At 32.5% G+C, this 25066-nt stretch overlaps 1 protein-coding gene across 3 annotated transcripts in view; it reads right to left on the bottom strand.

Annotated features, from left to right (window-relative positions):
- Positions 1-8180: 8180 nt before the first annotated feature.
- LOC143065290 (uncharacterized) overlaps positions 8181-25066 on the bottom strand; it is a 38006-nt gene continuing 21120 nt past the window's right edge. For all 3 annotated transcript variants that reach the window (XM_076238782.1, XM_076238783.1, XM_076238784.1), the window contains 9 exons: positions 24070-24235; positions 21883-22097; positions 19902-20092; positions 19262-19422; positions 14897-18030; positions 11433-11692; positions 10810-10881; positions 9580-9624; positions 8181-8712 (listed from right to left, as the gene is read on the bottom strand). In XM_076238782.1, coding sequence (XP_076094897.1) covers positions 8709-8712; positions 9580-9624; positions 10810-10881; positions 11433-11692; positions 14897-18030; positions 19262-19422; positions 19902-20092; positions 21883-22097; positions 24070-24235 — 4248 coding nt within the window. In that variant the 3' untranslated portion in view covers positions 8181-8708. The remainder of the gene's footprint in view (positions 8713-9579; positions 9625-10809; positions 10882-11432; positions 11693-14896; positions 18031-19261; positions 19423-19901; positions 20093-21882; positions 22098-24069; positions 24236-25066) is intronic.

Genomic DNA, 25066 nt, shown 5'->3' with positions numbered 1-25066 from the left:
TGTTTTCAAATATCATTGAACCAGAAAGTGAGAATCTGCTACCACTAGGTTTGATAATGTTAGCATTATTTTCAACCTAAAAAGAGTTGAAAAAAGAAAAAAGCCAGTTTGAAGGGACCACGACTCGGGGAAATACATCTTATAAGACCTAACCAAGCAAGAACAAGATATGAAATAAATCTGAAGCAGAGATGACATTTGGAGATAAAGAAATTTTCCTTTGAAGAGTATAGGCCATATTCATGAGAGACTCCGTGAGAATGCTTAAAGGAGGCCCAACTTCCTGTGAGAGTGCAGTATCTTCAAAGAAGATGGAATTCCTACGAACACTGTCATCATCTAATATAAAATCCTGATCACCAAAAAACCCCTTATCTTGGCTTCTAGGGTAAAAGACCCGGATGTCTTGTAGTTCTAGAGATCACGGGAAGGAACGTGAAACAGACATCTATAATCCATTTGAGTAAGGCGGTTACCAAATTCTAATAATTTGGCGTTAACTGTGAGCTTGCAATAGAGTTGTTAGAATCTTCATATCGTCTTTAAGAGATGCCAACCATGAGAGGGTTAAAACCCTCGACTAGACCATACAGACTCAGTCGAACATGGATTGTAAAGAGGCAAGTCGGATAAACTCATTTCTGCAAAAAGGGTCTCTCATTATGCCAGAAGAAAGCTAGGGACCCCTTCATACTTGCAGGGCAAGAAATATGATATCTCAGGCGGTCCAGTTACAATAAGTGATAATTTAATTAAGACATAGATAAACTCAAATGACTGGGTACTGTTTAGAAACACCAGGAATAAATTGAAACTAACCCATCTGTATCCTAAATCTCATAAGAGAGTTGATGATATAAATCATGAGGACAAGCCACTTAACAGTGGACACAAGCAATTGCTTCCTATCATCCATAATAATTGATGCATAATAAAGGCAACAGTAGTATATACTGCTGTTCGAAAGTCATAATTCGATTGAGAGAAAACAAACCCGGGTTACAAGCTAAAACCGAGGGAAACACATCAACTATAAGAGGAAACCAACGAAACAACAGAATGTATATCATATCTGTTTTTTTGTTCATTGTTTTGTGCCTTAATCAGGCCGCTAGTTTACTTGTTAAGTTGTTTTACATTTGTCATTTTGTGAACTTTTATAACAGACTTTGTGGTAATGGTTTATCTCATTGTTGAAGACCGTACACATAGTTGTAAACTTATGTGGCATTCAGTCTCTGTTTGTCTCATCAGCAATCATACCATATCATATTTTAATACTTAAGAGTGGACACAAGCCTTTGGTTCCTATCATCCATAATAATTGTAGTAAATATTACCTATGATATATACTATACACATGGAAAAAAGTATTGCAACACCAAATTGAAATTGAAATTAAAAAAACACGCTTTATTTTTTCGTGATATAATTTGGTAAAATAGAACTAGTTAAACATTATTTAAGTATCACCTGAGTTTAATCAATAAATATCGACTCGATAAGTTTTTATCTGCACCTGCAGCTACTGTACCCGTAAACAGCAAAACAGATGTTTTTACCCTCATTGTTTTCAACACTTTAAATAACCAAGTTTTTAAAGTTATGTGATTGACACCTTGTACTGGGTCCTTGACAACTCTTAACTGCAGCAAGATGGCAGATTATCAGCATAAGAGAAGCAGGGATGTCGCTGTAACAACTGCACATATTGTTGGTCATCACCATTCCACTATAAGTCGTTTTGAGAATAAAAATCAGGCAATAAACGCTGTTAAAGACCTTCCGAGATAATTAAGACCCCTATACCATTTGCTAGAGAAAATCAAGCATAATGAAGTTTGGTCAGAAGGAAACCCATTGCATACAAGACAATCCTAAAAAGAGAATGGTGGCCATACAGGAGCCTTTTAACAAGGAATTGTTCGTGATCAACTCATCGCTACTGGTTATCGTTTGATAAGACCATTTCGGAGACCTTTGCTAACGAACAGACACACAGTTTTCCGTATCTAATGTAGTGCAGAGCTCGTCAAAGTTGGAAATTAGCATCGTGGAGGAAGATCCAATGTTCAAATGGAATTTGGTTCATCTTCCTTGGCCCGATCGTAGCCCGACTTTGAACCATATCGAGCATATATGGGACACTATTGGGCGGAAAGTGCGCGAAAAGACACCCCAAAGCAAACACATCATGAAATAAGCAATGCCCTTCATCAGAAATGGTTGCTGCTACCTTAGCAACAAATTAGTCGATTTATGGCAGGAATCAGAAGACGTTAAGATGCGGTTATCCCTTTGAATTGAGGCTGCACACAAAGTACTAATTCTTTGGCATATAACGATCAACCATGATGTGAACAGTCATCTAAAGATTAATTTTGAAATGTCTGACATTGTAAAGTTCGACTACAGTAAAAGTTGTAAAATGCATTTTTTTGTATAAAAAACACTTCATTTTGTTATTAAAATTGTGGTTATATAAATCTTTTTTTTTCAAACATTTTTTGTTCGTTTCAATGCCAATGTTATCATAAACTATGTTTCAATAATATTATAAACATATTTTATGATATTTCATCCAAAAAAAGAGGCTGATTTTTCAAGTTTTAACAAATCAAGGTGTTGCAATACTTTTTTCCATGTGTATATTTAAATTATCATCCCTTGTCACAGACAAAATTGCTTATTAGTATCTGAAAGTATGTCAACTACCTGCCTCTAAAAGTCAAGTACTGTGTTACAACCCTAGATAAAGTCAGTGAAGAAAGGCATTAAATCGACAACCAAAAGCTATTTTTTTATGTAGTCTATGGGATCGTGTGGTCTAGGAAACTGGATACGGTGAAGGGGATGTTGCTTACGGAAATTTGGAGATCTAATATGTTGGGCTTAATTTGAGACGAATTATATATATAGTTTAGAGCCCTGTATAACAACGTGTTATCCAATGGAGAATGTCTGTCATACTGAAGAGACAAGGTCTCACTAGGTCAACGAAAGATGAATTGTTAGTTCAGTCTTGAGTGCTGGCATCTTTGCTAGACAAGGGTTACAATCCAGTTCCATACTCTCCACCTTGACGAATTAAGAGGGAACTTGTGATCCAAGAGGTAATGAATTCCATTGGTCACAGTCGTAACCGTCGGCATCCAATCAAAAAGGCCTATAACGCAATGAAGTGTAAATGTAGATCAACATATGCCACATACTCCTGAAAACATACGGCAAAGCTGAAAAGAACTATTTGTGTTGACAAGTTTTTCACTTGGACCATTGATAGATGACCATGGAATTTATAAGATGTCATCAGTGTGATTGTGTGATACTAGTTACACAGAAATTAACTGTGGTTCCATTCGAGAAAAAACCCCACTATACTCAATTTTATTCCTTTGAAAGAACATTTTAGATGAATCATAAAAAAGAGAGTAAAATGATAGTTAAACTCACTTAAGGTTTATGACCCCTTCTGTAGCCATTAAATTAAGAAATTTTCAATCTGCAATTGTATCAAAACAGCAGAGAGAATGACTAATATAGATAGACCATGATTATTTATTGTTTCATTGCATTTAATAGAAAAAGGGGATTTTGTAGCAAATAAAACCAGATTTTTGTAGAAAATCCAGACTTTAAAACCAAGATTTTTGTTCTAAAATTTCAAATATAGATTACTCACTTATTTTTCTATGTGCTAGTGTTTACAAAGTCTTATTACATCCAAAATACCTCGTTCTGAGTCACTAAAGTCAAGTGCACCCTAGAAGGCGTACTTGAATTGGTCTGTATTTATATTTGTTTTAACCAATATCTAAATATATAAATTTATTTTAAGGAAGTCATTGCTAGCACTGCATGCAATGATCCTCTATTTATCATGCACCGAATCACCAAATATGTGTGTACAAGGGGATAGGCTGTGGATTTTCTACAAAATTTTCATGTTTAGCATTGAACAAGGGTACATAATCCTTAAATTGAAAACAAACTGGTAATGCCATGCAAAAAAAAACCACAGAAAAATGACCAAAAACAAAACAATAGTAATCGCAAGACAACCTAGAAAACTAAAGACTCAGCATTATGAACTCCAACACAAACGAGGAATGATCTTAGGTGCTTCAAAAACAGATATTTTATAATGGTCAACCAACACATGATAGTGAATGGATTTCCATGATGCATGAATAGCTAACCATGATAGAGTTCACTCAAAAAAAACCAACAAGCATGTCATGATTGAAATTATTACTTCGTAAGGAATAGTGATTAGACCGATATATTGTTTATTTTAGAATAACCATTGTCATTTGTAACAACGTCAATGTCAAGCCTGGCTCCTCTTAGTAAATGTTGACCATATTTCAGCTGTCCTGTTACCATGAAAGTCTTTTAATGTTAGAAGGTTTCTATTCAGATTATTTTGTTAATTTTTCTCTGTCAAATTCAAATCAGAAACACAAACTCGAATCTACAATTTGCAGAATCAACAAGTTTTGTACAAGTTTATGTAAAGCATTGAATAGATATTGGTGAAGGGTATAGCTGCATAAATGTAGCTCTAATGGTCCTAATAATAATTGAAGACAATTTGAGGTCATCTGAACTGCATCAATGTTTTCTCCTTTGGGGTGCGATTAACAATTATTAGCCAGTTTTTATTCAAGGCTTTAAAACAGTAATAAGAATGGTTGTGCTATTAAAGCAATTGAGTATATAGCTACTTACAAAAATGACAGCAACCAGAAAAACAATCAAAGTGCTGGATAGCACCTCTGGAAAGTTTGCAACTGTAGCTGTGTATTATTCCAAAAAGGTTATAGACGTGTATTATTTCAAAAATGTATTTCATCACAGCTTGGATGTTTTAAACTAAACCAAAAAAAAAAAAACAAAAACAAAAAAAAAAAGTACCCATGCCATGTCAACATCAAGGGCCTGTGAATTAGTATTTTTCTATTGGTTTAGATCCTTCATATTTGTTTTTAGTAAATTAACACGTAAGTTTTTTTGTTTGAATTGCTTCACATGTTTCCTATCGGGGCCTTTCATAGCTTTCTACATGTATATGGTACAAATATTTCTCATTATAGACAACCATATGGTGGCCTATAGTTATTAATACATTTTCTTCCTTTGAGCTCTTTTGGATAGCATTGGTTCTTTGCAAAAAATACTGCATCCTTTTTTTTTTATAAATAAGACAGTTACAGTAACTTAAATCAATACAACGGTAATGAAAGTGAATTTATATTAAAGGCTTTTATCAAAAGTAGGGAACGTTCCATTGGACACAAAATGATGTCCCCGCTAGCATTCTAATTACACAGTTTTGCGCAATAGATTTGTAAGATCTTGACATTTGTTTTGTGTCAGAAACCTATATATTATGTCAAAAATTTGATCGCAATCCAAATTCAGAGCTATATCAAGCTTGAATGTTGTGTCCATACTTGCCCCAACTGTTCAGGGTTTCGACCTCTGTGGTCGTATAAAGATGTGCCCAGCGGAGCATCTGGTTCCATTTGTAACGAGGCACAATCCTAGAGCAGTAAAAATTACTCCACCAAAATTCAAACTTGATCTTTGTTTTATTGTTAAAAGTATTACAATGTATAAGTTTTATAACATTTGGTTGAGCGAACTAAAGTTAGATAACTGAAACGAAAATATTCAGCAATTTTGTACATATGTAAAGGGGTATAACTCTAAAATGGTATAACTATCGCCACCAAAATTCAAACTTGATCAGTTTGTGGTAATGAGCATGCAGTGTGTATAAGATTCATAGCATTTGGTTAAGACAAACTAAAGTTAGAGTTCAGAAACTAAAATTTCCAGAAACTTTCCTATTTGTAAAGTAGCATAAAACTCTAGAATGGTAAAAGTGACGCAACTAAAATTCAAACTTGACTTGTGAATTGTGGTTATACGCATTGCGTATAAGTTTCATACAATTTGGTTCAGGCAAACTAAAGTAAGAGAACGAATTTTGGGATGTATGGAAGTACATGTACGTACAAGTAAGGGAAGGACGTACATACTTACAGCAGAACAAGGATAAAACTCAATACGGTGGGAGCATAACAAGAGCAGTATGACCACAGGAATAAAAAATTTATATACACTAGATTCATAGAGGTGCTTATAACCTGTAACACATTTTAGTTGCTGTTGTGAAATTAAGCATTGTCTTATGAGTAAATAACATTTGAGAATTTTTGTTTTAAGCCATTCATTTGATATATCACGGTAATCATTGCCTCTGTGTTTGGATGACAAAGCAATTGAAATCTATTTATATAGGGCATGGTATGCCTTAAAACTTTTCCAGATGCACAGGTTTGTCTGTAATCTATCTAAATTTTGTGGTGAAAATGCAGCCATTTTAGCCAAAGGGTACACATCATTAATCATTTTTACAGAACTTGTCTTGATACCCTGAACTATAATATTCGAAGAAGTAGATGCTGACTCGGTTGCTTTTAATACGAATTTACAATAATACACCAGTGGTACGATGTAAATTATTGGAAGAAGACTGAAGAAGAACTGACGTTGGGTCAATGTTTTGTCTGCTGTCAGTTTGATTCACTTGAGCATGCTGAACGAGTAAAGTTCCTTATATCCTTTTGGTGGAGTAATTTTTACTGCTCTAGGATTGTGCCTCGTTACAAATGGAACCAGATGCTCCGCTGGGCACATCTTTATACGACCACAGAGGTCGAAACCCTGAACAGTTGGGGCAAGTATGGACACAACATTCAAGCTTGATATAGCTCTGAATGGTATTTAAAATTTTAATCACATTGGAATGTGAAAATTTTTTTTTATCACATTGGAATGTGAAACAATTAGTATTTAAATAACGGAATTAAGTTTTCAAAATGATTTTTGGCATCAAAATCTTCCGATCGATGTTAAGACAAAAACAATGCATTTTTTATTTTATTTTTTATCCAATCCGGTATTTACCTTTACTCGTCCTTGGCGTGAGACGTTAGACATGTATAATTTAATTTTAATTATCAAGTATTTTATATTCTTCACCTATGTTTTGTTTATATCACTTATCACTTTTCAATTATCCGACGGCTTGGTCAAAATGTCAACTTGTTCTCGCATTTTAATCAGTCATTCCCGATTCTTTCGATGCTCTCGGGATTTTACCACGTTGACGTAAGTACATATAGTAAACAGGTAAAAGTAGAGCGGGAAAATGTTCATTCATGAAATATTCATGAATGAATGAAAACGCAATCTCGCGTAGATTTCTTGTAATTTTCTCTTCAGCGCATGGCAGATCCGCGAAGTAGTGTTTGAGATACTCATTTTTAAAATGAAGTTAAATTAATCTGAATCGTCGGTGAACATTCATTTTTTTTTTTATTCAAGCTGTAATCTTTTCAGTCAAAACAGTCACAGTAGTAACTCAAAATTTTAAAAGAATCTTCCAAGTATCAGAACTCAAACACTAGTACTACACTACCTCGGAGCAGACTATATTGCGATAATCTGTCAACCGGAAGTTTGAGGCCGACGGCTAAGGAAAGTAGCAATAGCAAGCTATAGCAAACTTTCCAAAAATAAATTTTGACAACATTTTCAACCATGGCACATGATTTGCACTTACTTAAGATGGAAGAATTATTTGACGATCACAGAAGGTATATAAACAATGTCAGTGTGCCAATATAAAACAGATCATGGTGATGCCTTATATGGATTTTGTATATATTTCATATAAGGTTTGAATTTCAATACAGCATATTGGATACATACTTATGGCTTGAAAACACAAAAAAGATCAGTTTTGTATACAAAATTTTACTTACACATAAGATATTGAATATTATTCCATTACAAAACTCAAACATCCAGTTCAATCAACAATTAAAATAAATACTAAAATAGGGTATAGAAGAAACAACCATTCTCACAATACAGTCACATCTCATTTAGAATGTTTAATTTTTATATATTGATTGTATTATAAATACTTATTGAATGGGATAAGTGTCATGTTCTCATTTCTTTAATACATTAATAATTCTATCAAAACAATAAGCATTTTGAAATGTTAAAACAAAATAATATTAAAACACTAATCTAAAAAAAACATTATAGAATTGTCTTCATTATATGCAGGGCCTTTTCTTTTGATAACTATGTGAAGTACAGATCTAGTCAAGTATAGATAGAAGGTAAGTAAGGGCAGATAAGTCAAAAAGAAAGGAAAGAGATAAAGATACCTAAAATGTCCTCATCATTATAGAACTAAATAAAAACAACAATCTAACAAGTCATGTAGTTTTGTACCTCGATAATCTACCTAGCTTAGCTTGAAAGTATTAGAATGCTTAATTAAGTTTTGAATAAAACATGTATAGAAATAGCATATTAAATTTTGTATAATACATCAATTAACAAACAAATTTTTGCTCCCATAAATAAATACAAAACATATATTGGGTTAACAAAATGGCAATTTCTAAGAGTATCCTATTGCAATTTAGCAATACTATCAATACATTTTATACTTGAAGCTTAAAAGAGCTCATGCACTAAAAGTTTCAAACTGAATTGGTCTCCAGCTTAAATTTTCTAGTCTATTCTGCTATCAGCAACATGTAACACAGAACATCAGGCTTTCCAGAAACCTTTACCATGGTAGATCTGACATTTCCAGCATGCTTGGTTTACATTCATCTACAACAGAAAGGATTACAATACACAAATGATTCTGTTAATAAGGGTCAATATGTTAAATTTGTAATTTTGTAAAGACTATCCTTTCTTTATGTGGGAATTTTGCTTTCAATGGGAGATCTTTTATCAGTCTCTATAGATTTCTTAACTAGGAATTAAGTGTTAAACATTGTACCCACACCTGCCATGTATATTGTCTTTTTATTGTTGTTTGGTTGCTGTGTCATTAATTTATCCCCCTTATCAAATTTCATTAGTTTTCTGTCTAATGCATCCTCAGCTATTGTGGATAGTAAAATAGGAATGCAAATGCTTTATTTATATTCTTTAGTTGATTGAGTCTCAAAATATATGGTACAAATGCTAGACAAAAGTTCTTCTTTCCATGTGTGAACATAAAACAGCAGCTTTGTGTTTTAAATATTTCATACATTTCACTGCACTGTTTCAAAATCAGTTAACTAACCATATTCTTCCTTAAGAATTTCATAATTGTAATGGTGTATGAATCTATCTGATCCCAAGATACTACAATAGGGACAGTAAACAAAAGATGACAGATCCAATTCAATTGCTCTATACATTTTAAGTTAACATCACAAAATGTAAATGATTTTAACCTCTCAGTGTTCACAAGCAGTGATTGTTTTAACAAAAGCCTTCTATAACATACATTATCATATCTTCGTCTAGTTTTAAAGGTTATACAATGACCTGTGGGAGTATATGTTCATTTTCTCTCCAGTTGGTCTATGTTGGAAATAGAAGTTTCATTAGTGATGAATAACTTATTTTCATAAATACATCAACCTGAAGTTTATATATTGCAAGATTAATCTTTACTTCATTTACAAATAATTTACATACCCAATCAATTTTTTGCCAGCCAAGACATCTTCTCTTCTAAGTTTCCTGCAATTGAACAAACAAAAATATATATGTGTATTTTAATAATATTAATAAAGAAAGTGCACACACTAATATGCCATGCCTGCTTTACTGAAAAAGATTGAATTTAATTGATCAGGTACCTTTACTTAACATTATCAAAACTCATTCAAATTTCTGACATATTTATCTTTATGCAATCATTCAATACTATTCATGATATTGTTTATAGTTGTTTATTGAAACAGATCTACCTAAAAACACTTCAGGCTGACTGACACACCATGAAAATACATTCAAGGTCAGATGAAAATGCCAGACTGATAAATATAAACACACCTAACAATTATTTCATACACCTATTTATTGTTACTTTAATAAATTTTTACATGAATCAAGTTTAGTAGAATTATTTCATGCATACTCAGGACAATAAAATTATTTGATTAATATATAGTTAACAAGTCTCTGTAAAGTTGTATCTGAAAAACAAGTCTAGCCAACAGTTTCGAAATTGACCTTTGAAGCGGTCAAGTTGAAATGAACCCTCCAAGATGTGCATCCAGCTAACAACCATTCCATACACCGCAATATAGCTGATCTATATCTATTGTTTATAGTATCTGACATATGGACTTGTTTATAGTATCTGACATATGGACTTGTTTATAGTATCTGACATATGGACTAAACATAAAAAACTTAAATCTTGATCAATGATCCAGTATTGAAATAAGATTAATGGAAAATTGACAAGGACTTTTAAAATTGACCTCTAAACCTGGTTCAACCAATGGCAAGTCACCATATTTTTTTTTAATAACAACTATTTAGGTTCTCAAAGTCATATTCAAACTAAAACAAAATATTTTTGTGTTCTTGTAATTTGTTAACCCTTTCCTCCATGGATTTTTTTTTTTTACATACTTGATTCGCATAGGATTTTTTTCAATGAAAAATAATCATCAGGTTTAAAGTAATAATGCATTGCAAAAACATATTTTTCATCAATGAAATTCCAGTCAGATGTTCTCATGAATATCCTTTTTATATTAGATACATTTTTTTTAAAAGTCTGATGAAGTTTTTTCCTAGGTAATACGTTTCAATTGAGGAACTACACAGGCGTTGAAAGGCATCATTATGGAGTAAAGGGGGTGGCGTCAAAAGGCGTCATTATGGAGGAAAGGGTTAATTATGATAACTTACGCATGTAAAGGCTTTTCTTTATAGCAAACATTAGCAGCTCTTCTTCTTGACCTTGGTTCTTCCAGTACATTCCTATATCAGACAAAAACATTTCTCAATTATTTGTATATTTATAAGGATAGTGGAAAACTGACAATGAAAAAAATATAATTTTTCATTGAACTTTTAGAGTGTTTTTTTAGCTGTTAATTCATATTACTGATGACGGAAAAAATATCATTACAGAAATATGACTCTTCCACAAAGTCATATAATCTAGAGGTTCTTTATTGCCTGTATCACCTATCTGGATTTTTATCAACATTGTTCATAATCAAGGATCCGGAAGATAAACGTGTAGTATGAGAAATTAAGGACAGCAATTTGAAATCAAATTGAGATTTGAGATGACTAAAATTTTATCCTTGCAATAACTTTCATATTACTGTTTCTTGCAAAAGCCTAACCTAAATCTTAGAAGTATGATGAGTCAGTTGGTTAGATAAAAATGTTAGAACACTGAAATACACATAAGAAATCAAAGAAGAATACATCTAATATCCTAAAGATCAATGAGGTTTTGAGGCTTAGCACCCGTAGATCATGAGGGTTCAGGCAAACAAACTTTAATCTTAGTAACTTACTCTGCATTAGGAGTAGTAACACCATCTTCATCAAATGATCTATTGTTCTTGGATTCCTCATTTAATAATACATTAGGACTTATATTCTCATCTGGTTTCTTCATAACAAGAGCTCGACTAGGAACATTTTTGGGCTCCAGTTTGTCAATATTAGCTCCTTTTATTGGTGACTCCATATTTTCAGGTTTCATTTTAGGACCAAGTGATGCCAGTCTCTTTTTCAATAAACTCAAACTGCTTGATGTACCAGTGCCAGTATTCTGAAATAATAGTTGTCAAATTAAAGCAGTAGAAACATGAGAATATGATATGTAAAAAAAAAGATTGCATTATTATTCCTTGGTTATTAAACATAATGATTCAAACAAGCGTCACAGTGTCTTGATAGCGTGACATGTCATCATGTAGACTGTTACTGTTTTTGTCCTAAATATACAATTAACAAGTTATCTCAAAAGACTAATTTCAGATTTTTTGCCCCATGAATTTGTCTTTGATTTTTCTTGAATTTATTTCACACCAGGGTCATTACAGTTTAATTAGTTATCAAAGGTATCAGGATTATAATTTAGTACGCCAGACGTGCGTTTCGTCTACATAAGACTCGATCATCAGTGACACTCATATCAAAATATTTATAAAACCAAACAAGTACAAAGTAAGTCTTTCAATCTTAACCTGAATTTACAGTATCACAGCTTTATGCATGTACTTTTAGGTTATAACGTTAACAATATAATGGCATATATATTCCTAAAAAATATTGTCAAATTTTAACATTTTCTGATAGTTTATATTTGAAATTTCCTTAGATTTTTGGAAATTTTCAAGTATTTATCCCCTCAAAAAAATAAATGGATACTGAATCTATTTGAAGATCAAATGTTGAAAGTGAATCAATAAAAAATAAATCTATTAAAGTCATATGAAACCTCAAATTAAAAAAAATATGCATATGCTTTTTTTTTAACAAAATGGATAGTTTTCATTAGGCCAAAAAAAATTATATGTGTGTTTACGGTTACCCGACTGACCCTATTTTGAGCACCAACCCTAAGCCATTTTATTTCCGTCCTAAAGTGAAAAATAAAATGAACTCATGTCTAAAGTGAAAATAGTGTTGCCTGATACATCCCATTGTTCATAATCGTGTATATGATAGCTGTTTTCAGGAAATATTGCGACTCGTATGATGTAATAAACGATTTGCCACCATTTTTTTCCAATCCAATCATTAAAATAACAGGTAAACTCGGCCCATGATGCACTTGGACCATGACAAGACGAAACCGCACACTCAAAATTATGTCACAAAAAATAAAATGAAAAAATAAAATAAAATGGAAATACCGACCTACCTGCCCTATTTTTTTTAAAGCATGTTTATACCTTAAACAGACATATATTTTTTTTTTGGCCTTATTAAACTTATGTACATATACTTTTTTCTGAAGAAAATTCTCTAATTTGTCCACAATTAGAAGAAGTTTACTTTTTTTTAATTTCTTGCTTCCAGGAAGCAATTCACCGACATATTTTCCGTATGCAAAGTGACCTTAGCGTGACCCTTCTTGTAAAAATCCGGTGATTGCAATACGCATGATCTGTCACTAAAATAAACTATTATCTGATTGGTCAAGTTATACACGTGCTCAATATCGATGCTTATTTGTTGATTGTTTACTATATTAAGGTGACAATCGGTAAACTACGGCTTCAAAACTCGACAATTAATGAGCGGCCATATTTTCATCTCATAACAGACAAAGAGAAAAAAAAATTGACGATTGAATATTAAACAAAGGAAGGACACAGATGGATTTATGACAAAATTGTGTTTTGGTGATGGATCTTACTTTACTAAACATTCTTGCTGCTTACAATTATCTCTCTCTAAGATGAACTTGGCCCAGTAGTTACAGTGGGAAAAGTTAGTAAAAACTTACAAATTTTTTGAAAATTGTTAAAAATTGACTATAAAGGGCAATAACTCCTTATGGGGTCAATTGATCATTTTGGTCATGTTGACTTATTTTTAGGTCTTACTTTGCTGTACATTATTGCTGTTTACAGTTTATCTCTTTTTATAATAATATTGAAGATAATAACCAAAAAGACAAAATTTCCTTAAAATTACTTTTTTTTAGCAACTTGGCAGCAACCTAATAACGATTGTCGGATTCATTTGAAAATTTCAGGGCAGATAGATCTTGACCTAATAAACAATTTAACCCCATATCAGATTAACTCTAAATGCTTTGTTTTTTTCGATATACAATGTAAGCCAAAAACTGCATTTTTCTCTTATGTTCTTTTTTAGCCATGGCGGCAATCTTGGTTGGTTGGCCGGGTCACCAGACACATGATTGTGGCCAAGTTTGGTTTAGTTTGGCCCAGGAGTTTTAGAGGAGAAGATTTTTGTAAAAGATTACTAAGATTTATGAAAAATGGTTAAATAGTCTATAAAGGACAATAACTCCTTAAGGGGTCAACTGACCATTTTGGTCATGTTGACTTTTTTATAAATCTTATTTTGCTGAACATTATTGCTGTTCACAGTTTTTCTCTATCTATAATAATTTTCAAGATAATAACCAAAACAGAAAAATTTCTTTAAAATTACCAATTCAGGGGCAGCAACCCAACAACTGGTTGTCGGATTCATCTGAAAATTTCAGAGCAGATAGATCTTGACCTGATTAATAATTTAAACCCGTCAGATTTGCTCTCAATGCTTTGGTTTTTGAGATATATGCCAAAAACTGTATTTTACCCCTATGTTCTATTTTTAGCCATGGCGGCCATCTTGGTTGGTTGGCGGGTCACCGGACACATTTTTTTAACAAGATACATCAATGATGATTGTGGCCAAGTTTAGTTTAATTTGACCCAAATGTTTCAGAGGAGAAGTTTTTTGTAAAGTTAACTACGACGGACGATGGACTCAAAGTGATGAAAAAAGATCACTTGGCCCTCCTGGACAGGTGAGCTAAAAATGATCAATTCGTACACAAAAGACTAATTTTATGATATATACATGCATTGGTTCAAGAATTGGATAAACAATATTTTTCACCAGTCACTTATTTCATATGACTTTAACTTAACTTAAATTTTTCTAAAACATCTAATAATTTGCAACTGTTTATCAAATGCCAACGACATCAACATGTGGTGCTGTGTAACATCTTAATTGTATGAATAATGTAAAACTGTTGAAATTTTTATGCATATGTATTCTTTAATAACTAACAATGTTCCATTAGATGTAAGATTTGATTACTTTAATATCTAACAATGTTCCATTAGATGTAAGATTTAATTACTTTAATATCTAACAATGTTCCATTAGATGTAAGATTTGATTACTTTAATATTCTTGTAAACAAACACTAGAAATGACAATACACTTTTATAGAAAAATGAAAATCCCACTTTTTTCCTAAAGTTAATATTAAAGTTACCTCTTTGTCTTCTTTCCTTGCCTTTTTCTTTTTCTCTGATCTTACTTCTGATGAAGAGTCATGGCGCCTTTTCCCCTTTCCTTCCTTTAGGACAATATCTAATGCTTTGTGTTCTTTTTTTAATTCGTTATCAATGTTTAAAGTTTTTGATGATATTTGTGTGCCTGTTACCGGCTCTAAGCACTTATCAGGAACATGCTCCTGTTCTAAGCTCTTATCAGGAACATGCTCTTGTTCCTTTAGGTCAAAGTCTTGATTTCTGTCAAGTTTATGACTTCTAGATCTTGACCTCTTTGTAACACACATTAAATCAATTTTCACAGGGGATTCGTCTATCAAGATTTCTTCTTCATTTCCACTATTGTCTTTGATAATTTCATCTCTAGGTTTCAATGGGGTTTCACAAATTGCATGAACAGTTTCTACAATGTCTTGGTTTTCTACATTCTCACAAGAAAAGCTGTTGTCAGGGAAACTCTTTTTTCTTGTGTTTTTGAATAATTTATCTAAAGGATGATCTTCCCCTTTATTTGATTTAGGTTTTGTCCTGGATTTTTTCTTTAGTATTTTTGAAGTTTGAAAGTCATCCTCATCACTAAGATCAGTTGTGGTTGATATGAATGATTTTGAACATCCTGTTTGATAGTTTGATTCTGCTTTGTCAGTTTCTTGGCTTTTTTTCAGTTCTGATCCAACTGACCTTGATTTCTGAATATTTGACCTTGAATTTTTTAACTTTTCTTCATCATGTTCATTAGAATTAGCTGAAACTTTGTTAGGACCTGGAATATCAGCATTTGACAGTATATCTGGCTCCTGGGATACAGTTTCTTCGCTATCAGATTCCCAATTACCAATAACTTCCGACAAGGCTTCTGACCTTAATCTACCTCTAGATTTACTTCGTGTTATTGTTTTAGAAGGTATGAATTCAGGTTCCCCTAAATCCTGTTCCTTTGACTCATCATTTTTCCGTGTCCTTGATCTTCCTCTAGATCTACTTCTTTTTTTTTCCTTTGTTTGACTTTCTATCACATGATCTATGTTACACGCCTCATTTTCCGTCTTCCTTGCCTTGCTCCTACCACGTGATTTACTCCTTGTTGTGGCCTGTTTTGTATTTTCTTCCATTTCATCTTTCATTTTCTTAGGTCTACCACGGGAACGACTTCTTGATTTAGTTGGCAAATCATCTTCAATACTGTCTTCATCATTTTTCTTTTTGTGAAAACTTCCTACAGGTGACTCCAGATTTACAGAGATTTCAACATCAATATCTTCATTTTCACTTGCCTTTTCTCTAGACTTTCTTTTCTGAGCATCACCATTTGAATCTGACTGTCCTTCATCAACATCCTGATTCACTACTGTGATTCTCTTACCACGAGATCTACTCCTTCCTCTGGACTCACTTCTCTCCCTTTCTTGTGCACTGCCTTTACTTTTAGACCTTGACCTTGAAGTTTTCTTTGGGATGTCTGGAGAACAACCCTTTAAAGGCAGATTATAAATAACTTCACCTTTTCCATTTGACTCTTTGCTAATCATCTTTTTTTCTCCTGCAACTGATTTTTTGTTCTGGTCAGACTTTAATTCCAGATTATCTGTTTGGTCAGATTGTAATTTGACATCATTTGTATGGAAGGACTGTATTTTATGATCATTGATTTGGCTGTCAGTGGTTTGATTGTTTACTTTGTCCCTGAATGTACCATATGATTCCTTCTCTCCATGAACAGACACGTCCATAGACATATCATATACAGAAGATGCATGTTTTAGGACAGTTGGTGTCCTCTCATGGAAATCAAACATGGACTTAACGTTACTATCATCAGTTTCATGTTTAGTAAGCTTGATTTTGGTTTTAGAACGTGATCTTTGTGGTAGCTTGGTTGGTACACGTTCTCTAGTTCCATCGAACATTTTTCTCGACGCTGCAAATACAATTTTTCCTGGTTTTGGAAGTCTGAATTCAACAGCTGATTGATGTCCTTCAGTCTTTTTATCTTCTATTTTACTATTATCTTTCAAGTTGTCATTGACAACCTCCTGATTCTTTCCTTTTTTATTGATATCATTCTTAACCATTTTGTCAACTTGAGCAGTAGATTTGCCTTTTTTATCTGAATTTTTAGAAGATTTGACCATTTTCTGATTATCTGCTTTTGTATCAGATGTTTCGAGAATAATTCCTTTAGAATTATCAATGATTTCAGTAAAATCCATATCACTATTAAAATACTCTGTAACATCTGTATCACCAAGATTATCAGGTGTTGTTTTTTTCATAGCAACTGGTAGTAAAAATGCGTCTTTAGATGATGGAACCAAAAATGTCTTCCTTTTGTCTTCCTTCGAGTTCACGGAAGTATCAGATTTTGAGGATTTTGGGGGCAACGCTTCCTTTTTCATTAAAATATTTTCCTGTGACCTTGAAGTAACAACGTCTTGAGTATTTTCTGACACAACAAAAGTTTCTCTTCTATCCTTTGACTTGGTGGAGTTCTGCAAGGTACCAGAAGGTACTACAAATGTTCCTCTTCTGTTTTTGTCTTGTTTTGTAAGTTTCTTGTCTTCTAATTCTACTTTGTCAGGAAGAATAACAGTTTCTTTTGGACATTTTGTATTTGGATCATCAGTATATTTTGTACTACCATCATGATCTAATTTATCAGTTGTGTTTGTACTACACTCAGGATCTGGCAATACAAATGTTCCTCTTCGTTCTTTTTTACTTGGTTGTTCATTATTCTTGGTTGTGTTTTTTTCTTTCTTTTTTGAAACCTTTTTAGATTGATCATCTTTCACTTTCTCTAATATATGAGTTGACTCAGTTGGATTTCCAGATAGATGTTGCTTTTTCTTTTTCCCTTCATGTTCAGAACTTTTATCCTGTGTTTGCTGATCAGTACTTTCTATGTTTGTTTGTTTATCTGCCAGTTTTATGTTATTTATTTCCTTTTTCTGACCATCTATATTCTCTGACAAATTAACCTCCTCAAATTTATGGCTCTCTTTCTCAGTATTTTTCTGCTTTCTCTTTTTACTTCTTGTTTTAGCATGTATATCCTCATTATCTACCGTTTCAATTGTGTTTTGTTTTTCTTCCTCTAAAACTTCTTCCTCTATACCTGCAATGGCACATTATAGAATTATAGAAATAAATATTAAGAGAACCTTCAGGTAACATTTCATATCAAGCAGTATTAAATAAATGAATAGATAAAGACTTATTATGAAAAATGTTGCCAATAGTACCGGTAAACCTTCTTTCAAATTTGAAGTGAATAAGTTTCAGCTGTAAATCTTATAAATTAGGAATGTCTTATGATAAAAAGTTACTGGTATCTCAAACCTATAACTGAGGTTACGACAGGGTGTGAAGTCACTGGTATGTCAAACCTATTACTGAGGTTACGACAGGGTGTGAAGTCACTGGTATGTCAAACCTATAACTGAGGTTACGACAGGGTGTGAAGTCACTGGTATGTCAAACCTATAACTGAGGTTACGACAGGGTGTGAAGTCACTGGTATGTCAAACCTATTACTGAGGTTACGACAGGGTGTGAAGTCACTGGTATGTCAAACCTATAACTGAGGTTACGACAGGGTGTGAAGTCACTGGTATGTCAAACCTATTACTGGGGTTACGACAGGGTGTGAAGTCACTGGTATGTCAAACCTATTACTGAGGTTACGACAGGGTGTGAAGTCACTGGTATGTCAAACCTATAACTGAGGTTACGACAGGGTGTGAAGTCACTGGTATGTCAAACCTATTACTGGGGTTACGACAGGGTGTGAAGTCACTGGTATGTCAAACCTATTACTGAGGTTATGACAGGGTGTGAAGGATTTGCTTTTATTAAGAAACATCATTTTGACAACTACTTCAGCAGACTTTTTTTTTTAATCTGACAGTACAGATGACAGCTGGAATGACTTAGACCCATTTTAGTCAAAAGTGTAATCATAGGAAAGCTCTTCTTGTGTGTAAGCCCATCACTTTAATGATTTATCTCAAGACCTGAATTTGTAATTCCAATTGAAAGACATTTTTAACTACAACTTAGCGCAAACACGAAATATATTTTAACTATGACTAATCAGTGGTTAAAATTGAATTCTTCAGCGAGGTGTTTGCAAGAAAACAAATTTTATGGAAAAACTAGACAATGCCGTAAAAGGAAAGCAATTCGTCAATTATCATTTTGGTATTTGATACTCTATTTTTCAAAGCAATATTGGAGTTTTCAAGTACCTGTTGAGCTCTCTATTGTACATATGTACTAGCATAAAAAGGTAAAAGTATTCAAAATATTAAACAAAGATATTATTCAGATATATATGACAGACACACCTTCCTCTACAGGTAATTCCATCATTTCATCAGGCTGTAAGACATCATCAATCAACATAGACTGTTCTGTAATGATACTCATGTCTAATCGTGCCACTCTCTGTGGCAGTGATCGTGTAGGTGAGTCAGTCATTAATACCTTAGTTTGATGTAATGGGGCCCTGAAAAACATATAATATGTTTAATCACTTTATTCATATTACATTTTAATATGACTGTTTAAGGAAAACCAGAATTAGTTACATTGATATAAAGATTCATTTAACATCATTCTGATAAAAGGATTTCTGTTATCAAAAATATTTATATATTGATACTTTTTTTAATTTTTGAGTTGAGTTGTACTTTTTAGTAGTAATTATAATTTATTTGTTGTGTTTTTCATAACAATTCAACAGCCAAGAAAGTTGACTAATACCAAGATGTTTTTATGTTTTTTGCATTTATATTATTGGTTTATGATCATTCTACATGTTAAACATAACTTTAAAAGAAAATATATCAAATGATTTTCCAATTTGTAATTGATTTCAACTGAAGATATGTTTATGACAAACAACAATCTTCAACAGATGTCAAATGCTGACAAACATTCACATAAATCATTTTGGCAGATGAGCTATAGTTGACCACCACTTACCTTACAATTTGTTCACGATGAAAGTCTCCATCATCATCAGAGATCAAACACATTGATGAAGATCTACATGACCCTGTTGACCTTCGAGATACATTCATACACAAATCCATAGCTTCTCCAAGACTTGCAGTAGCATCAAACAACTGTTGTCCCATCTTACCAAGATGGTTCTTTAACTCAGATATATATTTCTAAAAGCAAGCAAATAAAATGTTCAAATGCATCATTATAATTTAAAGGGAAGCAATAATCAAAGAGCTGAAAGCTCTGAGGAAAAATGACGCCACTGTCTCTAATATTAGGATACTTTTTATGCAAGTCTTGATTTTCACATACTGCAATTAGTTTAACATTGCAACATGTCTTGTACGCATATAATTGATATTCGTATAAGTGTGTGTGAAGTGAAGATGAAAACTGGCTGGTTTTTTTAATAGTCCAAATAATTATGACGTCTTGGAAGGCTATTTTAAATTTTTGCTTCGACGCCTTCGTCAAAGAAAATAATAATATAGCCTTTCAAGATATCATAATTATTTGGACTAGTTTTTTTTAGTTCAAATGAAAAGGTCAAGAATACCTGAATGATCTACAGTATCTATTGACTACTGTCTGTTATTGTGCAAATAAATATCGTAGAAAGGCTTGTATAGTTCGCACTGGTACATAGTCCGAACCCCCTTCTCCCCACGAAATTTTAGGTAAAAAAACTTTCTGTTACTGTTAGAAAAGGTCTAATGAAACTCTGGTAATTTCAAATCCTGTGCGATCGTTTGCGGTATTTCCTTGGGAAAACCAGTTTCTAGAACGCTTCATGATTGTTAAAATAAGTTTAATTCACTTACAAAACAATTTAGAAACTTGTGTACATTTAAACAGGAAGTTTAAAAAGCACGTGTAAAAGAAGAAATTAACCGTCGAGAGTCGAAATCCGAACTGACATGACAGATATCACTATAATATATACGACTTTGAAAGTAAAACAGTTCCATCCTTTTGTAAAACAGTCTTTAATATACCTATCACATTAATGTTTGAAGGGTCTTTAAAAGCCAATACAACGAACCATATTAGTCAGTATGAAACACCAAAACAGAATAAACAATAACCGATTACGTTTTGTAATTTACAAATTCTAAGCTGGTTTACGGTTGTCTTTTTTACTATGTATCGTTTCAATCAAGCAGATACCAGTTTATTTCAACCAATGCATTGAAAAGAAACGAGAAATTTGTAATGTAAGGTTTAGTTTTTATATTTATCAGTATTAATTTGATATCGAATAGAAATAACTTATTAATATGGATGTTAAAATTATTAGTTTGAAAATTGATGAGAGCGCCCTCTACAATATCAATAACAAGATGGGGGAATGTAAACAAACCACCTCGCTGAAAAATTGAACTTGTTCTCTTCTTTCTTGCTTATTGTATTCTATAGTCTGCACCCCCTCTGAAGGTCCAATTTTGGAGAATAAAACCGCAGACTATACAAGCCTTTCTATGGACAGGTCAAGATTTTTTTTTTTGTAAATAAAATAAAGTATGTAAACTGGTTCCTGTCCGACTACAACACTTTGTTCGAGTGTAGCATAATACAAGCAGATCCCTGTTAGTATGTAAAATAGTAAATATGAAACTGAGTGCGGTAGGCGGAAATATAATCGTCTTCCAGTTCTGGTCAATGGTATTGGAAACATGCCGCTGATAGCGTCATTTTCCAAAAAATAATACTATGTGATTTTAGGGAAGAGGTTTAAAAAAAAAATCACAAATAAAACATAGCTTACATGTACCAGGCTTTTTTTTCCACTAAAGAGAGCATCAGAATTAGAAATGTAGGTAATTAAAGGGGATTTTTTTTTCATAGAAATTAAATTTAAACATGATATAACTTTGAAGCACTGTTAGAATCTTAAAGTAAATATTTTATTATCTTTTTTGTTATCATATATTTGGTTCCTGATCATAGTTTATTATACCTCCATTCTTATCTGAACTTCATTCTCTATTTCATCTGGTTTAAGTCCAGCTAGGTGTTTGTATGTAGTAACTTGTGTCTGTAGACCAATTATCTCCCTTTTTTGGTCCATTATAACATTACTGGCCATTCTGAGATCCTTTCTGGTTTTCTCTAAAGTCATGGCTAACTGTCTATTGTTTGACTGCAGTGTTTGTTTGATAACTCGACTGGTTACTAGAAATATACATGAAAAGTCTCAAGATCTAAATTTTGCTTAAAAATTTAAACACAAATTGAATACATTTCTATATATTTTATATGATGGTCATACAATTGAGAGGTTTAGCCAGCTATATAACCAGGTTTTATCTACCATTTTCTACATAAGAAAATGCCTGTACCAAGTCAGGAATATGACAATTTTGTGTAATTTGATTGAATAAAAATATGAACTGACATATCTTCTGTGGATGTTGGCCAATCATAGCAAATATATGCCGACTCCATTAAAAAGCATTAAGAAAGTCTTTAACAGTTTTACTATCTTTAATTCCTTGTTCATTGACAAATAAAAAGGCAAACTTACAGTTATTAAGCAGTTTGTACAATACTAAAAATACTCTATATTGGGGTGGCATTTTTATTGTAAACACGAAAGGGATTACAAAACAAAAACATGTGCAAAATGGAGATAAAATACAGATTTTACTCAGTATTCTCCCCAGGATTTTATGATAGTGCTGTGGTAAGCGTGTAATTTCGATAATTCTCTTTAAATAAACTTTGTTGCGGCGTGCATTTTTTTTGTAATTGATTTGTTATGTGTTTTTCTTATATTATGATATTGATGTTTTCTCTTGTAATGATGTACTCATCATGCTCATGGAAGTTACTCCTTTGTTTGTTAATGTTATTGTCTGGATATAGAAGAAGAGTATTTTTTTCTCCATTGTAAATTCATATAATCCTCATATTATCTGTGTATAAAACCCAAGGAGAAGTCTTTTTCCTTGATGGGTCTATACCAGACTGCCTATGTGAAGATTTCTAAGCACTAACAGGTGATGTTGCAGAACTTGTAGGACCAACATTAAAGTCATTGCCAGCTTCTGTGTTTGGTTTCGTAACCCAGTGTAGCAGTGTACTGTTAACCTTATGTATTTGACAGGAATTGACATTTTTTAGCATAATGATTTCTCATTTTTCTGACCTTAGCGTTTTATAATATTCCAATGGCTTCATCCAGTGACATTTAAATAAACTTGTCTCTGCTTCATTCAAGCTGGACACCGAGAAATAGAACTTCTCAAGTTGTATCAGCTTGGGGTTTGTTTTTCTAATCATATCCTCCTAATTGTTTTCTAATGGTAAAATTCATAACTGCAGAATTGCTGACTAAACAATTATTAGTTCAAATAGGTGATAATTATTACTTCAAAGACTTGCGCATTTTCGGGGTTCCTTTCGTATGGATAGTGACAAACCCCCGTGTTTGATCGTTTTTAAAATCATCCTTTGTTCAAAGTTCGTTAAACAAATTTGTGAGTGTCGTCGGGAAATGCGGTCAATTAATTTCATCTCATTTCATTCATATATATGCCTTTATATATTCTTTTAATTTGAAAAATAGATGTCAATGTTGAAATCTTTATTTATTTTGATCTTCCAAAGTCGCCATTTTGTAAATTGTATTAGACTGGTCCAGCTTAGTACAAAGAAAATAATTTATTCAGAAATAGTAAACCAGTCGATCATGTGATCTGAAGTGAAAAATAAGTGGGAAATTTGAAAAAAATTACGAAAAAAATATAATGATGTGCTTGCGTTTGGATAGCGCTGCTGTTAGTGCAATAGAACAGCGGTAAATTGTGATAGCGCTGAAAAGCGCAGTGCTTAAACAGCCTGGGGAGAACACTGTTTTCTGAAATGACCAAAGTTATTTCTGTAATAAAAAAATTATATTTTGTTTTGTTTTAAATTCCAATCCGCTGTTTAGGAAATGACTTGCAAATATGAACATTCTGGAACCCTCTGTTCTAGTAATTATTACATTAGCATTCAAATTCTAAAAGGTGTTTATTACAGTAATCAAACATTACATAGCCGGAAGATCCTGAAGGATGTTTAACAGACAGTAGAATGGAGTGATTTGATCTGTATTTGAATCAGATTGAGTTATAACTATCAGTGTAAACACAAACAGTACCACTTCTATTGAAACTTTTGGAGAGTGAAGACAGTGATGTATTCAAGTTTCTTTTCTGTTTGAAAGTCTTAGCTTTATCTTTTTTCATAACTCTCTTTAATGCTCTTCTTTTCTTTGGTGGAACCTCAATCTTCATGGAATCTGACATGCTGATATCTTCAGTATCCTAAAATAAAAATAAAAATCTCTAAATTTCTATGTCAGACATATACAGTACGGGTGGAGACTTATTTTTATGGATGTCTTAATCCGTCTAGATGTCAGACTGGTCGGACAGTTGTCCCAGTGTAATAAACACCTGCTGTGATATTAACCTGTGCAATATCCAAGTGGAAGGTTGTAAATCAATCTGTACCAGCTTGATTAGAATTAAATTTTACCTGTACAGATATATTAGTATATATGGAGGATAGATAAATGTGAAATATTGTTTTGTATTCAAAGAGAAAGAATTAAAATTAAAATTAGATATCATGAAATTGAATATGGGATTTTTTTTTTATAACTTGAAAATGAAATAAAGACGATTTTTAAGTGTTGCCAATTATTGTAATAGATTTGTGCCAATAAACTTTTGTATTTATATTTGTAAACTTGAATATTTCATCTAATTCAAAATTATAACAACCAGGACTGTTTTCAATCGAAGTTTTAAATCAAATAGTTGAGACATCAATCCTGTAAATTATACGAGTTTTCGTTGATGGTTATAGTATTTCCCCCTTTTAACGTCCTGTTCCTTTATATGTTATTATTAGAAACACAATTTTAAGTATAAGGCCAAAATATCGTATTTTATAAATATGTATAGGCATTGTGAATAAACTGTTATTTTCCTTTTGATACAACTTTCCCCGTGGGAGCCTCTACGTCTATTCACACCTGTCAATCAGTTCTTGCAAGTAAAACATTGTGGTCAGACAGATCCTTCCTGCTTTCTATTTTGACATATTTCCCGTTAATCTCTTTGAAACAATTGTTTTTTTTAATACAATAT

The sequence above is a fragment of the Mytilus galloprovincialis genome, chromosome 2 (genome assembly GCF_965363235.1).
Source record: "Mytilus galloprovincialis chromosome 2, xbMytGall1.hap1.1, whole genome shotgun sequence".
In the NCBI taxonomy this organism is placed as follows: domain Eukaryota; kingdom Metazoa; phylum Mollusca; class Bivalvia; order Mytilida; family Mytilidae; genus Mytilus; species Mytilus galloprovincialis.
The sequence above is the reverse complement of the archived record's forward strand: the minus strand, read 5'-3'. Positions and strand labels throughout refer to the sequence as shown.